Here is a 16,662-nt window from a genome sequence, read left to right on the forward strand (position 1 = left end):
ACACCGTGACATTTGCAGTTCATATTTTCCTTTCTTTTCACAGTGTTATATTTGTAAGGCGTGTTGTGTGCCTGACACCTGCTGCTGTAGAACACAGGAATTTCCCAGTTTGGGATCAATGAAGAACTTCTACGTACCTGAATGTGTCACCGCTCTCCTCGCCGCCGTGTATTTGGCCGCAGCAGACAACTGCTCAGAATTCAGCTGGAAAACCCATTACGTACAATCGTCCCGGCGCCAACCGGCCGCCAGACCGGGTCAGCCGCGAGCCGCTGCCCGGGTCAGCGTTTAGCGGCTAAACGGTGCAGGCGCGAAAAACCAGAGTTGAAACGGGAATGAATATGGGACCTGCGTTCATCAGGTGGAGCCGAATGCCACGTCACACCGCAGCTACAGTTCCGCCGCAGCGGCTGGAAAATGTGATTTTGTTTGAGCGTTTGCTATAAAACTGGCGCTACAGCTGTTAGGGAGAGCTCGCGTCCGTGATTCAGTAACTGTATTTACTGATAACAGTGCATCTCCGGTGACGGTGAAGGAGAACGCAGGTAGCCGCTCCGGGGTAATCGCGAGGTCTCGACCAGCTTAAAACTCCACGACGCTCACTATTATAAGCCGCTAATGTTGCAATAAGCTGCAGGTCAAGGACCGAACCGCAGAGCTGTTGATGCCGAGTGGAGCAGAGCGGGGACGGGGATGGACCGGCGGGATACCCGCAGGGTAATCAGGTGGATAAATCCTCAAGTCAGGAGGAGGAGGAGGAGGAGGAGGAGGAGGAGGATGAGGAGGAGGAGGAGGAGGAGGATGAGGAGGAGGAGGAGGAGGGTGAGGTGGAGGAGGAGGAGGATGACGAGGAGGATGAGGAGGAGGAGGAGGATGAGATGGAGGAGAAGGAGGATGAGGAGGACGAGGAGGATGAGGAGGAGGACTAGGAGGATGAGGAGGAGGAGGATGAGGAGGATGAGGAGGAGGAGGAGGTGGATGAGGAGGAGGAGGAGGAGGAGGAGGAGGAGGTGGATGAGGAGGAGGAGGACGATGAGGAGGAGGAGGAGGAGGAGAAGGATAAGGAGAAGGAGGAGGAGGAGGACGATGAGGAGGAGGAGGAGGAGAAGGAGGAGGAGGAGGAGAAGGATAAGGAGAAGGAGGAGGAGGAGGAGGAGGAGAAGGAGGAGGATGAGGAGGATGAGGAGGACGAGGAGGATGAGGAGGACGAGGAGAAGGAGGGGGAGCAGGAGGAGGAGGAGGAGACGATGAGAAGGAGGAGGAGGAGGACGAGGAGGAGGAGGACGATAAGGAGGAGGAGGAAGAGAAGGAGGAGGAGGAGGAGGAGGAGGAGAAGGAGAAGGAGGAGGAGGAGGAGGAGGAGAAGGAGGAGGAGGAGAAGGAGAAGGAGAAGGAGGAGGAGGAGGAGGAGAAGGAGGAGGAGGAGGAGGAGAAGGAGAAGGAGAAGGAGGAGGAGGATGATGAGGAGGAGGACGAGGAGGAGGAGGAGGAGGACGAGGAGGAGGATGAGGAGGAGGAGGAGGAGGAGAAGGAGAAGGAGAAGGAGGAGGAGGAGGAGGAGAAGGAGGAGGAGGAGGAGGAGAAGGAGAAGGAGAAGGAGGAGGAGGAGGAGGATGATGAGGAGGAGGACGAGGAGGAGGAGGAGGAGGACGAGGAGGAGGATGAGGAGGACGAGGAGGAGGAGGATGAGGAGGATGAGGAGGAGGAGGAGGAGGAGGAGGAGAAGGAGAAGGAGGAGGAGGAGGAGGAGGAGAAGGAGGAGGAGGAGGAGGAGGAGGAGGAGAAGGAGAAGGAGGAGGAGGAGGAGGAGAAGGAGGAGGAGGAGGAGGAGAAGGAGAAGGAGAAGGAGGAGGAGGAGGAGGATGATGAGGAGGAGGACGAGGAGGAGGAGGACGAGGAGGACGAGGAGGAGGATGAGGAGGAGGAGGAGAAGGATAAGGAGAAGGAGAAGGAGGAGGAGGAGGAGGATGATGAGGAGGAGGACGAGGAGGAGGAGGACGAGGAGGAGGAGGATGAGGAGGATGAGGAGGAGGAGGAGGATGAGGAGGATGAGGAGGACGAGGAGGAGGAGGATGAGGAGGATGAGGAGGAGGAGGAGGAAGAGAAGGAGGAGGAGGAGGAGGAGGAGGAGAAGGAGGAGGAGGAGGAGGAGAAGGAGAAGGAGAAGGAGGAGGAGGAGGAGGATGATGAGGAGGAGGACGAGGAGGAGGACGAGGAGGAGGAGGAGGAGGACGAGGAAGAGGGCCAGGGCCAGGGCCAGGGCCAGAGGGAGGTCACTGTCATACATCCCCCTTCCTTCGCCTCTCCTTTATTCCGGCAGGTTCACTCCATCCTGCCGCTCGCGGAGCCAGAACACAAATCACAAACAAGCGATGAATCAAGACGCTGTGCATTCGTGTCTGATCGAACTCCTGATATTTCAGTCTGGGTGAGGAGAAGAGAGAGGGGGAAAGAAAAAAACAGCTCGTCTGTCTTCTTCATCTGAGCTGCAAATTGATTAAAAAAAGAAAAACTTTCATGCTCCCTTGACTGAACGCTGATCTAGACAAGAGGAGAATTATGGGCTCAGCAGTTGCGTTGCTGCCCCCTTTTCTCTTGATCCCTGATTTTTTCAGGGGAAACTTCCCAAGTTACTTCAGTCACCGAATTTGTCGTCCAACGTTGGTTTCACAGATTCACCACCGGTGGCCAGAAACACACTTGTCGTACAAGATTTCAATATGATAAAATCGTGGACTGTTTATAAAAATGGACGTAGTCACCAGGTCCGGTCAAGTAAGCCAATGGAAGTGTCTGCAGACTGTATTCTCATGAATCACCAGCAGAGGGCGACTCCCTGGTTGCAAGAAGACCTCAGTTTCTGTAGAAGTCTACTAGAAAACTACTCTACTTCTCACTTGATTTAGAACGTCAGTAAACACTTTCCTGAGGAGTTTATGGTTCGATCTCTAGTTTCAAGTCTTCTTCAATAACAGCACGATGTTCATTTTGTAAATCGTGGTCTCACTAAGAGTCAAATAGACGTGGTTACAGCATGGTTGACAGCTAGTGCCGTCCAATTGGTCCAATCCTACGTCTGGTTTCAAAAAAGCCAACATGGCGCAGGTCAAAATGCGAAACTCAAGGCTTCTAAACGGCAGCTCACAAATCGACGGGTCACGTCACGGTGGGCTGCCACTTGGATAAAATGGAGGTAAGTGCACTTAAAACATTTCTCTTCCATAACAGATGGAATTCCCAAAGTCAGATATGGATATGTTGCAACAATCCATAAGCAACAGCAGAAGCAGATGACGCCCTAAAAAAACCATCCTCTCCACCTCTAATTCATTCAGGCTTCCCTGCTTGTATCTATTGTCTCCTCTTTGAAAAAACACAATTGTCTGTTTATCCTTGATCGTTCTCACGGTGATGGAGTGCAAGATTACATGTTTGAGCCTCGACGCCGGGCGAAATAGCGCACGGCTTCTATTTATAGAGACCGTTTGTGAACGTGACCGCTGGCGGGGATCGTGGCGGCGGGAGACAGATCACAGGAGAAGGATTTATCCAGCCTGCGTTGTGCGAGCACCAAGGCCAGATGAAGGATTCCCTGACAGTGTTGTTATGCGCAAATGATGAACGGCGACGAATGAGCGGCATATGTATGAGACGTGATGCCGCAATCACCCGCAGCGCGCTTCAAAGCCAAGGTTAAGCTGGTGTCGAGCAGCCGCTGGATGAATAGATTAAGTCCTAGAAAGGAGAAAAAGGGGCCGTTGTGATGTTTCCTCCACCTGCGGCGGCGACTGTGCCGTTCTCATAGCGAGGAATCTTCTTCACAGGAAACCCACGTGTCAGTGTCAGACCCTCGCAGCCCGAGGGCTCGGTCTCGTGTCAGCGCCGGGGAGGGCCGACGTGTCGGGCGGACGGTGGCAGGACACGAGTCAATGAGCCGGGAGCTGTCCTGTAATTACAGTATGAAGCTGTATCAAACCTGCTCTGTGAGGAGAGATGGGCAGAGAAAACTATGGAGGCGTGGGGGGAGTTGAACAATTCTAACCACACGGCTCTAGGGATGACGGCGTCGGACGGGCGTTCCGCCTCTTCGGTCCGGACTGAAACATCTCAACTATTGGATGAACTGCCAGGAAACGTTGCCAGATTGGACTCATGGCCTCAACTGGATGAATCCTACAGAACTTGAACTGACCATGGCTCTTTGGATGGATGGATGGATGGATGGATGGATGGATGGATGGATGGATGGAATTGATGGATGGATGGATGGATGGATGGAATTGATGGATGGATGGATGGATGGATGGATGGATGGATGGATGGATGGATGGATGGAATTGATGGATGGCAGTCTTGGATGTCGGATGAGTCCTAATGACTCTGGTGATTCCTTGACTTGGCTGTATGTGAGAACGCAAATGTCTGCAAATGTTGCTCCGGACATTTTTTTCAGGAGCTTTCACTTTAAGAGCCCCCTAGTGAGTGAGCCCATGGAGAATAGAGCAGGATAATCTCCGGAGGATTCACAGCGAGCCAGTGGAGCCCAGGACCCGACCACTCGCCGGAATGTTTTGGGGAAATCTCCCGCCAGGCCCAATTTTCTGGCCATTTTATGGAGACGACCTTCGGGGACAAATTTCCGCCTTAAGACCAGTTAGTCGGGGGAAGCTTGTCCAAAAACGTTTGGGGAGCTCTGAGTTCTGTGGCCTTGAGACCTTTGCCCAATTCTGCCTTGTGTTGGTCATCCAGCCTGTCATCTACCAAAAAAACTAGAGGCTGACCAATACAGTGTTTTTTAAGTATGAAAGGATTTTGTCTAATATTATTTCATGCTGCCGCCCTTCACCTGCTCTGACTGAGCTGCAGCCCCACACGAGGAGACAAAACCAACTATTGGTTTTTTGGGCTCGTTGTGACCAATGACCTGTTTGGAAGAGAATTGTCTTCCCGTGTATCTTAAATCAATGTGTCTGGTTTCATACGGACGCTGCAGCGAGTCAAAAGAGAAAAAAACAACCTTAAATTGCTCGCAGCAGCACAAACGCAGGTAATTTTGCCGTTAGCGGCTCCACAGCAGCTTCAGATTCAGCATCAATTATGGTTTCCCCTCGTGTCACAGGCCAGAAGCGCCAGACTAAATGCTTCCCTGGATAAAAAGACGCATCCAATTTTCCTTCTCTTTAAATCTGTCCTCTCCGCTCCACTGCTCCTCGCTTTTTGCCAAAATTGCCTTTTCTCTCTCTCTCTTTCATAGTTCAGGTCCTGACGCCATCACGATGGCTCGCGGACAGGACGAAACGGAGCGGTACCACCGGGAATCGTGGTGTCGTAGGGCCGCAACACGATGAGAGATCGCAACGTGATCGGTTGTACAGTAGCTTCCTCTGACAGTGGCAGATATCAAAATATGGCACAAAGGGAAAGAAGACAGATGGCTACGTTGACCTTGTAAAGATTAAGTGACGATTTGTTTTTAGAAATCAATATGTTCTTCATTTTGATAGACAACGACAACAAACCCCGACCCTTACCCGAACACTTTACAATAACAAAATCATAAAAAAATGCATGGAATATTACGTACACTGTTCACCACCTTTATAATTGTAGGGGAAACGCAACGATACGCAGGCGCAAGCGGGGAAATCAACGAAGGGCCTCATTCTTATCGCGTTGTCGGCCTCAGACAAACCTCGGAGACTTTACGAGTTGGTAAGCAGTTGCAAACATGGCCGCCACTGTCGTTTCCCATGCGGTAAGATGAACACTTCCACAGACGCCATGTTTCTTGTTGTCGGAAACTCTTGACTCCGCGCTGCCCTCTGGTGGATTGTTTTTGCTGAAACGGACAAATTATTTTTTCGTACGTGAAGGCGGCCTCGATGAGTCTTTACGTTAGAATCCCGTGAGTTGAACGTTCAGGTTTGGGCATTTAGCTGTGATGGTTAAGGTTCACGGTCGAGTTGTAGTGAAAATCCTTCTTTCAAGAGACTTCTCTCACAATTGCGTTACATGTAAAAAGGTACAGATATGCTGCCGACACGTTTTTAAACTCAACACTCAAGATGTGTGTGAACATACGCAGCAGTTGTAGGCTTGTGTGTGTGTGTGTGTGTGTGTGTGTCTGTGTGTGTGTGTCTGGGTGTAGGATTGAGTGATTCATCTTTTCTGTTCAATCTCACTGTAGGTGTAAGTGTGTGTGTGTGTGTGTGTGTGTGTACTGTAAACCAACGACAGTTTGACATTTGGGCGTGGGAAAGGAAGATCACACTGTGCTCTGCTTGGGTAGCATCTGTTTCCTCCATCTACTGGCAGAACGTCCGAGTGTGCGTTCACTCACACACACACACACACACACACACACACACACACACACACACACACACACACACACACACACACACACACACGGCATCTTGAATGTTATGTGCTTCATTATTAACCTGCCAGCACCGCAGTGAACTAGTTTCTAAAAGTGTGTGTGTGTGTGTGTGTGTGTACAAAATATCTAAAGAACGCATGGACGAGTTTCCACCAAACTTGGTGGGAATATTCAATGGGAGGGTCTCTCCAGATGATTCACCTTTGGAGCTGATGGTCATGGGTGGTGGGTCGAGACTGAGACTGACTGTCCTCCAAACCCCCCCCCACTCCACGATCGCTAATGTGATATCTTTATATCCATGGGGGTTAAAAGTGTATGGTGGAAAAGAAAAGGCTAGGACAGGGGATTTAAAGAGGATCTGATGAGCAGATCCAGTAGTGGATTCAGAGGCGACGCCATAGAGATCTTTTCTTATCACGTTATAGTTCTGAGTCAATAGACTGTTGAAGGACGGAAGGGCAGGGTTTGTCATCTGACCTGATCTCCTCTCGGCCAATCGCGGCCCAGCCACCCTCCTCCTCCTCCTCCTCCTCTTCCTCCTCCTCCTCCTCCTCTTCCTCCTCCTCCTCCTCCTCTTCCTCCTCCTCCTCTTCCTCCTCCTCCTCCTCCTCTTCCTCCTCTTCCTCCTCCTCCTCCTCCTCCTCCTCTTCAGCGATCAGGAGTCACGACCTCCACCAACATCTGTCTCTTCTTCCCTCGTCTCAACACGGAGATAACAAGTCCACAGGCGTGGGACGTTCCTCCGACGTCACGATCATATCTCCCCCCGTCCTGAGTGGGTCTCCCGCGGCAACGACCCCCCGGCCTCCCTCCGCATCGCCACATCTCCACATCCCATAACTTTCACCATGGATGACGGGAAAGGAGCCAAACAGATTCATCAGGCGTCAGACTATTTTTGTCCAAGCGTGAGCGTGAGGCAGGAGAGAGAGGGACAGTCAATGTTATCATGCTTCCTTTCATAGAACAGAACTAATTCAGTTTTTTTGTTTTTTTCACTGTGGTGGGATCAAGACTCCAGAGTCCTACTTACTGATCAAATCGGTTTTCTCTCTGGTGTGTGCGTGGCGGCTTTGGGGGTCCGGGCCGTGTGCACGCCGGTGTGTGATCCCACTCCTCCTCCTCCGCCGGGTTTCTGCAGCGTTACTCTCATGTGACATTAATAGCGAGCGACGACCACGTCGAATGCAAAGAGCGGAGGGAGCAATAAGAGAGGAAAAAGAAAGAAAAGGAGAGATTGGGATTGTTTTTCTGAGTTTCTTACGGGCGGAGAATAATGGGAACGAGCGACGGGGACTCATTGCTGTCAACTTAACCAAACCTCGTCCACACATAGCACGACTCCCTGTGAGGTTTAAGATGGCAGAAGCCCCCCCCCCCCCCCCCCCCTCCACTACCACTTCTTATAAGAACCCTGTTGAGATGTTATTGAAAATGAAACTGGCTGACGCCGGCCGACGAGGCGTCCCGGGCTGGGATTAGCAATTTTCACGCTGAGAGGCAAAGCTGTGGGTTTTTTGATTTAAAATGACGGTTATCTATCTTATCTATCTGGGTTATGTAATGTGGACGGGAAATTATTGGGGGGGGGGGGGGGGGGGTCGTGTTATTTGTGGACGAGGTTTGGTGAAGTTGACAAACCTAAACCTAGCGAGAGCCGATGCAGATGTTTGCACCAATTGCAATTTGCAACATAGATGATATGTTGCAAATTGCATAGGAGGAGGAAGATATGTATATATTTATATGTGTGTGTGTGTGATATACTGTCCATATGGGCGACTGTATGTGTGGGTGTGTTTGTGTGCGTCTTCATTTGGAGAGTTGCCCGCGTCGTCTCGACAACAATGTGCTTTAATCCATTAAAACGTTTGGAATATTTATGATGACAAAAACTGTCCGGTTACCCTCAAATTCAAAAAGGTAATATTGTCTCACTTACCTGTTGTTGTATCCAGATGCACTTAGTTCCGTTTTTTGTTTTTTTTTGCTCCAAGGGTTTTGCAATAAGTTGTAAATCATATATTCATTTCTGCCATCCGCCGAACACAAGAGAGATGAATGAACTTCTTTGTGCTTCTCACTGCTTTGGAAAACTCAACATCTTTACTGTGTATGTATTAGCTTTTTGAATATTTCTTCATTTTAAAATACCGAAGCCAATTTGTGATTTCCAGCAGGACGACGACGGCGACGACGTGTCGCAATCCAGAGCAGCATTGATTTCCGTCTTGTAACGAGACAATGTTTACGACTGTGGTCGCGTGTGGAGGAGGCAACAATTTAAATCTGTGCAAACGTTTGGGAATTTACATTCAGCTCGACGGCGGCGACCTTTTAATCAGACGGCGAAACAGAGAATCCAAAATAGAGGAAGCTCGATGCTCATTGGCCGTCTCTTGGTCCACATGGTGGGGTGGATTGGGATCGTCCTTCATGTCGTCTTCTCCTGTCCCCCATTCCTTGACCCTCGATGGAAAACGTCATGAGGTCAAGGAAGGGCGTGAAGGAGGATTTCATCTATTCGACCCGTTTCTACGAGCCGAGCAGTTCAATGAAATGCAGGGAAAGAGAGAAAATTGAACCGCCTGTGATTGGCTGCTGGCAGTAGCAGGTTACGCCTCTGTCAGTCTAACACGTTGACGATCTTATGTCCCATCTGAAATGCTGTGGTTGTCAAGACATGGTGCGTTCGGCCACTGTCCTCCGACCTTACTCCACATGTACTAAAAACACCTGAACACACAGAAACCAAAACACCATCTCGCCCCGACACGCTGTGCACCTGACAGTGACGCGACCTCGCAGCAGGCCGCGGCCCGGAGGTCAACAGGCTGCGATCGCACGGAGGTGGGAGACGGTGAAGTCACGGTCCACTGATCTGATTGGCTCAGGGGACGGAGGCTGTCCGCTCTCATCCAATAACATCATGTCCACTGGTCTGAGTAAGAAATTACCGCTGATGGAGCGCGGACCCTCTCCCCGTCTCTTCACGCTCTTCACCGTGTTAACGCCTCCCTCGGCTCCGCGGCCGAGTCGCTCGGGGGGAAGAAAAATCGATGCTTATTCAGTCGGGGGCTCGTGCACTATTTGATCGTGTTCTAGGTTAACAGATTCCAAACGGTTGCTGAGCGTCGCAAAGTGAAACGGAAACGCAGACGGGGGAAGAAGGCAGCAGAAGAGGAAATCAAACGACTACTCCCCCCGAGGCTGCAGCAGACGGCGGTTTGACGCGGATCACGACGCTGCGGCTCGTCTCATGTCTGCGGAACAACGCTGAGCTTTTGTGTGTTACGAAAACCTTTTCATTTTAAAAGTTAAATGATCCCGGTCAAGACTGTCGGTCGCTGTTTGGAAGCAGCTCATTGCGACGCATGTGGTCGTTCTTTAAAGAGCGCGTAGTCACGTTCACGGCCACTAGAGGTCAGCGGCGGACCTGGTAAGTCCGTCGAGTATTTCAAAGCATTTGCTTATATTCTGTTAAGTAATCGTTGGGATTCTCTGCCATGTCACACAAACCCTAACAAGATGACCAACTATGCGTTGCGACGTACCTCCCGTCACCAGTAGAGGCGCTAATTTAGTAAAGCGGCCGATCTGGTCTTACTTCGGCTCAAACGACACAGTTCGCCGTAGGAGTCGGAGGACGTGTTGGTGTGTTTGCTCGGCATCAGGTCGTTCTCGTTCACCGTCCGTGTGCGTGCCGGTGTAAACGGGAAGAGGATCGTCTACTCCGGACAACACCAGTGACGAGAAGCGGCCAATGGTGAAATGGAAGAGCAGGGATTTCTTTTTTTCTCGGAGCCACCAACAGGAGTTTACGGCGAATTGCCTCCCCCGAGAATTTGTGCATTTTCCAATAGAATCCGTTTTAGCTCGTCCATTCAACAACATTCCTGGTTTCTCGAATGCGTTTTCCAAAAGTCTCGGTTTCAGGCGCTCGTAAACTTCGGAGAACCTCAGAAAAGTGTGGACGGCTGTGAAGCGTTCTGAAACTAAAACGTAGCTTCGTAGTGTGCATGTAGCCTAGTGCTTAAGGTTCCATTAGACTTACCAGATTAGATAGAGTTCTTCTCTCATCCACTACTGACTCTCGCTTGGTTGAGTCTGTAAATAAATATGCTCAATATTGCATATGGCTTCATTCAGTCAGAAAAATCCAAACGTAACTGCCTGGACCTCCCCACACTCGCCACCATCCACCCCTTGACGGCGCGGCGCGGTGGAGGACTCGTGTGCGGCTCCATCCGTCTGCTGCGGGGTCCCGACCGAGCTCGGGGGTTGTCTCCCCTCCCTCTCCGCAGAGTCCTCACACTCCCCTTCGCTCCTTCTCCGCCAGCGGCGGGCAGATGTTCTCGCCGCCAATTAACAAGCCGGCGCGGCAGATGCACAGGGCGGGAGCTGGATGGTGCTCGCGTCCGCCGTCTCTTCGGGAACCAGGCCGCCAGAAAGAGGTAGAAGAGTTCTGCGCCCGAAGGGTCGGTAGCATGGCAAATACGCCTCGCGGGCCAAAGAGAGGATGGAGAGGTCAGGCCCCGAAGAACACTGCGTGGCCAATTAGCGGCTCAACGAGAGAGAAAACCCATTTGTCCCCCCCCCCCCCCCCGAATTCAATCTGTGAGGTGTCATCCGCTCTGCACCGGCACAACGCGGAGGAGCAGCGAGGATGACGACGGCCAGCAGGTGAAGACAACAACAAGTGCAAACTGGTTTCACGGGAAGATTCAGAAAAAAGGAACTCGACGCTCTAAACCCTCTCACACCCATCGCCACCCCCCGCTGGTCGGAGCTGGAGCTGCTGATTACTCGTGACAACTGCAGATTCAATCGACCCGGGGACGGTTATCGACGGCACCGTCCTTTCCCACCGAAGGCAAGAGACAAATGTTATTGGGTCTGTGTAGTCAGCAGGGGGCTGCTGAGAGAAAGTCCATGTAATGACGTTTTATTTTTACATGCACTGCAGCAGCGCAACATTCGGACATTTTGTAAAATGTAAAAATCTGCGACTATTTCCTGACGGCCCGTTTAAGTCTTTGAGACAAGGCCTCTACTTCTCACTTGATTCATGACGTCAGTAAACCTTTTCCTGAGGAGTTCGTGGTTCAACCTGTAGTGTCAAGTCTTGTTCAATGCATGACGATGTTCCTTTTGTACATTGTGGTCCATTTAGAGTTCAAAAAGACGACAAAGCCGCGGATGCACTGGGGCCTGGATATCGCCTCGTTGACAGTACCGTCCAATAGTTGCATGCTTGCAGGTGAAGGTGGGCGAGCTCTCAGTCAGGCCACACCCCCTGCTCCTCCCCCCCAAAAAAATATGGTAACTCCTGTTTTCAAAATACCAAACTCAAGGCTTGTAGCTCCCTGTGTCAGGCATGTGAACATGTGCTAACAGTCCGAGTGGGGGAAGCGACCAGGACGTGGGGATGTTATCGTGGTGGAGTCATTATCTTGTAAATTGGAAGAGAGGCTAAACACAAGAGCCACCTATTACTCTCCGTCCTCTCCGTCACTTAGCTCCTCAAGGGGCTCAACCCCCCTAAGACTGATGCTTCTGTCCGTCCCATTACGACGCATCAGGCTCATTGTGGCGTATTGACCCGACCAGCGACCTCCTCCTCCTCATCCTCCTCCTCCACATCCTCCTCCTCCTCCTCCACATCCTCCTCCTCCTCCTCCTCCACATCCTCCTCCTCCTCATCATCCTCCTCCTCCTCCTCCTCCTCCACATCCTCCTCCTCTTCCTCTTCCTCCTCCTCATCCTCCTCCTCCTCCACATCCTCCTCCTCATCATCCTCCTCCTCCTCCTCCTCCTCCTCCACATCCTCCTCCTCCTCATCATCCTCCTCCTCCTCCTCCACATCCTCCTCCTCCTCATCATCCTCCTCCTCCTCCTCCTCCTCCTCCTCCTCCACATCCTCCTCCTCCTCCTCCTCCACATCCTCCTCCTCCTCATCATCCTCCTCCTCCTCCTCCTCCTCCACATCCTCCTCCTCTTCCTCTTCCTCCTCCTCATCCTCCTCCTCCTCCACATCCTCCTCCTCCTCATCATCCTCCTCCTCCTCCTCCTCCTCCTCCTCCTCCTCCTCCTCCTCCACATCCTCCTCCTCCTCATCATCCTCCTCCTCCTCCTCCTCCTCCACATCCTCCTCCTCCTCATCATCCTCCTCCTCCTCCTCCTCCTCCTCCTCCTCCTCCTCATCATCCTCCTCCTCCTCCTCATCCTCCTCCTCCTCATCCTCCTCCTCCACATCCTCCTCCTCCTCCTCCTCCTCTTCCTCCTCCTCCTCCTCCTCCTCCTCCTCCTCCTCCTCCTCCACATCCTCCTCCTCCTCCTCCTCATCCTCCTCATCCTCCACATCTTCCGTCCTCTTATTCCGCCGTCAAGCCTTTTAGCCTGGGAAGTACAGTTTAGCGCGGAATTACAAATTATGGGATGGGATTTACACAGCGATGCCCCCTCGACTCTCAATCACGCTGATGCGCACATGCAGGCATGCAATAAGCACACACACACACACGCACACACACGCACACACACACACACACACACTCCATCTCAGTCCTCCAACTCGAGGGCCTACAGAGTCATTGCTGTAATAACATGCTTCATTTTTCAATCTGCCTCCGGCCTCTTCTCTGCTCCATGAAACCAGCCCCAACACCCACATGCGTGCTCTCATGTCACACCGGAGATTAATCACGTGCACATGTTTCGCATTCGATAGCAGACTTTTTTTCGCAGCAGTGTAATTAATTTTTTAAGTGGAACTGTTGCAGTCACATTATTATTATTATCCAATGACTGTGTAAGATCGGACGACGCCTGTTCACTTTCCCGCCACTGCACGACGTGTCTCGCTCACGGGTGGCGGCCATCTTGTGCCGGCGAAGTCACTCGCAGCCAGCGGGGTGATCGTGAAGTGGAGCCACGGAATCGGTACCGCGAGTCGTTCTCACCCGTCCATCATGACGTCATCATGATGATGTTTTTATAGCATCAGATGACTAATTGAAACCCAAATTGTTAGAAGCTTGAACACTAGAACATACATCAGCGTTATATAACGACCTTAAAATTTGGCGTGTTCTTTTATTTTTTTTTGGGGGGGGGGGGGGGGGGGGGTCCATGTTCCATCTGCTAACATGAAGGGGGCGGGGTTTATGAGCTATACTGCAGCCAGCCACCAGGGGGTGCCCAAGATGTTTAGGATTTTTTTCCAAGATGTTTTGGTTTCTCCTTTAGGGGGCGCTGTCATGTCGTCCATGTTCATTGGTCGTAGCTAGTTGTTGCCAGCGGGAAAACTTTGGTGAGATCAGTTACGTGAAGGAACTTATCGTTATTCAACCCCACATTCATTCAGTTGTGTCCTTTTCCCCCCGTTACGACTGTCAAAAGAAGTTGTACATGTCCTTCATTCTCTGTACGGATCTGGTTTTCAAAACGATCATCACTTCCATACACAGGGTGAGAAGCACACAGCTTTAAAATATGTAATAAAAGTTGTTATTGAGGCCTCCGGCGGGAGCTTCGAGCAGAGCCCGAGTCGCAGAGAGGGGAGGGAGGTTTATATATATATATATATATATATGGCTCTGCAGTCTCGTGACCTCTTATTGTTGTCCAGCTGCGGACGCTGGTGAATTCTGTGGCGCCGGCAAGTTCACGCTCTGCGACGCAGTTCGATTGTTTTCCTCCTAATGGGAATGGGAATTAAATTGCAGGAGCTCTTATCGCGTCGTCGCGTGGTAAATCCTATCAAGGGGTCGCGCCTGGTTTGTCAAGGACGCGCGCGCGCGCGTGTGTGTGTGTGTGTGTGTGTGTGTGTGTGTGTGTGTGTGTGTGTGTGTGTGTGTGTGTGTGTGTGTGTGTGTGTGTGTGTCCATGACTGAAACCACTTGTGGTATTTTCCCAGAATACATCACAGCAGCACATATCACCTCTGACTCACGCGAGTGTTTCGAAAACTTAAAAAAAAAATGTAATTCCAGTTCATATTCTCGTCACTGACATATTTTCCCTGAAAGGGGGTTCGCCGTCGCATTTACGCTCTAATCCGCTGTGGAAGCTGCGGAGCCACAGACGGTCGGAGCGCAGATGGATTTGAAAATGAGGATGTAGGGGGTTTTTTTTATTCTCGTCTTTTGGGGGAAATCCTTTTTGAGGCATGGGAAGAAATGAACTCTCATGTTGAAGCAGTTTGCTCCGGAGCTCAGAGGGAAGTCAGCGAATGAGTGACATTTAGGCGTGTGTGTGTGTGTGTGTGTGTGTGTGTGTGTGTGTGTGTCACATGTCACTGAAGCCGTGTGGCATTTAACTTTTAATGGTCACATCTAATTGAACATTTCCTTGTTAAAGTTTCCAATTAGGAGGCGCTGATGTTCACAGCATGTGGCCCTGTCCACAAGTAACAGGTACAACGGCTTTAATAATATATTACCTGGACGACACACACACACACACACACACACACACACACACACAAACACACACACACACACACACACACACACACACACACACACACCACAGCTGGCCGACATCTGCTCTCTCTCTCCGGCTCTGTTCAGACTCTGGATGTGCGACAGTCTTTGGTTTTTTTCCCCGACTCCGACACAATTCAAAGAAAATATCAATTCATCTTATTTTTCTTCTTCTTGCCAAATGGGAAATGGCAGCAAACTCACAGCTGCTGAAATATTATTTTTTTTTCCCTCAAAATTTTTGAGTTGTCATCGCTTTAAACTGGTGACAAACCTTGCAACAAAATATCAAATATGATGTGTCTTGCTTTTTGTAGACGTATTTTTGATAACGACAACAAAAAAATGAATGACTAAAGATAGAAAAAAGCAACAAGCTGAGACACGCATTCCTCACTTCCTGTAGTCCACTGTGGGAAATGACAGACTCAAACTAATAAAACTAACATACAGAGAGAAAATGACCATACTGTCAAACAAGATAGTTATTAAAATGCCGTATATTTCATCTTCGTTGCTTATTTTGAATGGCAGTGACCAAAAGGGCACTGATCTCTTCAATTGAAAATAAAACAAGAGAATATTAAAATCATAACTGCGCTGACAAACCTACCTATGCAGTTTTTTTATTTTCTTACTGTCGACCCTCGAGTAGAGTTTCCTCTGTATCCATCACTGTAAATATCATATTCCATACAAAATATTAACACAATCAATAATTACTTTTATACAGGCAGTCCTGAAAATAATGCGCTGGCAATTTTTTGTATTTTCTGTATTCCAGATATTTATTATGGATCCAGAAGTTTGAGTTTAATCACCACTGTGCACCACTGCACCCATTTCATATCCATCCATTTATGGGGTCGTTTATCAACTGAGCCACTGATCCCTCGTTCACCTCATTTGGAATTTTATAGGAGCACATTTCACCTGCCTCTTCATCGATCGGCCGTCTCTCCGTCTCTCCATCCGTCTCTCCGTCTCTCCATCCGTCTCTCCATCCGTCTCTCCATCCGTCTCTCCGTCTCTCCATCCGTCTCTCCATCCGTCTCTCCGTCTCTCCATCCGTCTCTCCGTCTCTCCATCCGTCTCTCCGTCTCTCCATCCGTCTCTCCGTCTCTCCATCCGTCCTCCCGTCCCGACTTCTGTTGCTCTCAGGCGTCCGACCGCTGCACAGTCACATTCAATTGATCAGGATCTCGTTAGTCTGCTGGATGGGTTTGGACATGTTAATACACCTTTGATTAGAGTATAGATGGCCAGGTGTGTGTGTGTGTGTGTGCATGTGTGTCCGTGTGTGTGTGGAGTCTCAGGTGGGAGGTTTGGTACAGATTCAAGTGTGTGTTTTGTGTTTGTGTGTGTACAACATTACTCTCCATTAACGTGAGCGGAGTTTCGCCGGCAGGGCGAGTGAATTTCCTCAGTCGGAGATCGAACAGTCGCCTCTCGTCCTGCGAGCGGAGAAGTGTTCGGCCGCTTCACCAGAGTCCGTCGCGTCGACTCACCGCTCAGTGCTGATCGCCATCGCGCTGCGTCGGTATTGGCGGTTCACGTCGTGTTACTTTAAAAATCAACCAAATCCAAAAAGATGCTGTGCTCTGCCAGACCTACGTGTTCCATACCGTCACGGTACATTTGCATTTTGCAAAAGACGTCTGACAAAAGTCATTTTCATTCAGATACTCGTATACAAAGATGGACGTAGTCACTGGGTCCGGGAAATGAAGCCAATACTTAAGTGCGTGAAGCCTGTGTTCTCTGTAATCACCAGCAGAGGGCGACTCTACT

At 50.5% G+C, this 16,662-nt stretch overlaps 1 protein-coding gene across 1 annotated transcript; it reads left to right on the top strand.

Moving 5' to 3' along the window:
• Positions 1 to 1,037: 1,037 nt before the first annotated feature.
• LOC124850463 (cilia- and flagella-associated protein 251-like) lies at positions 1,038 to 2,092 on the top strand (the record flags this gene model as incomplete). The annotated part of the gene is made up of 2 exons (XM_047333619.1): positions 1,038 to 1,204; positions 1,237 to 2,092. Coding segments are annotated over 2 exons (1,023 nt in total), but the record flags the coding sequence as incomplete, so codon positions are not given.
• Positions 2,093 to 16,662: the final 14,570 nt, after the last annotated feature.

Source organism: Scophthalmus maximus, chromosome 8, assembly GCF_022379125.1.
Source record: "Scophthalmus maximus strain ysfricsl-2021 chromosome 8, ASM2237912v1, whole genome shotgun sequence".
Classification (NCBI taxonomy): domain Eukaryota; kingdom Metazoa; phylum Chordata; class Actinopteri; order Pleuronectiformes; family Scophthalmidae; genus Scophthalmus; species Scophthalmus maximus.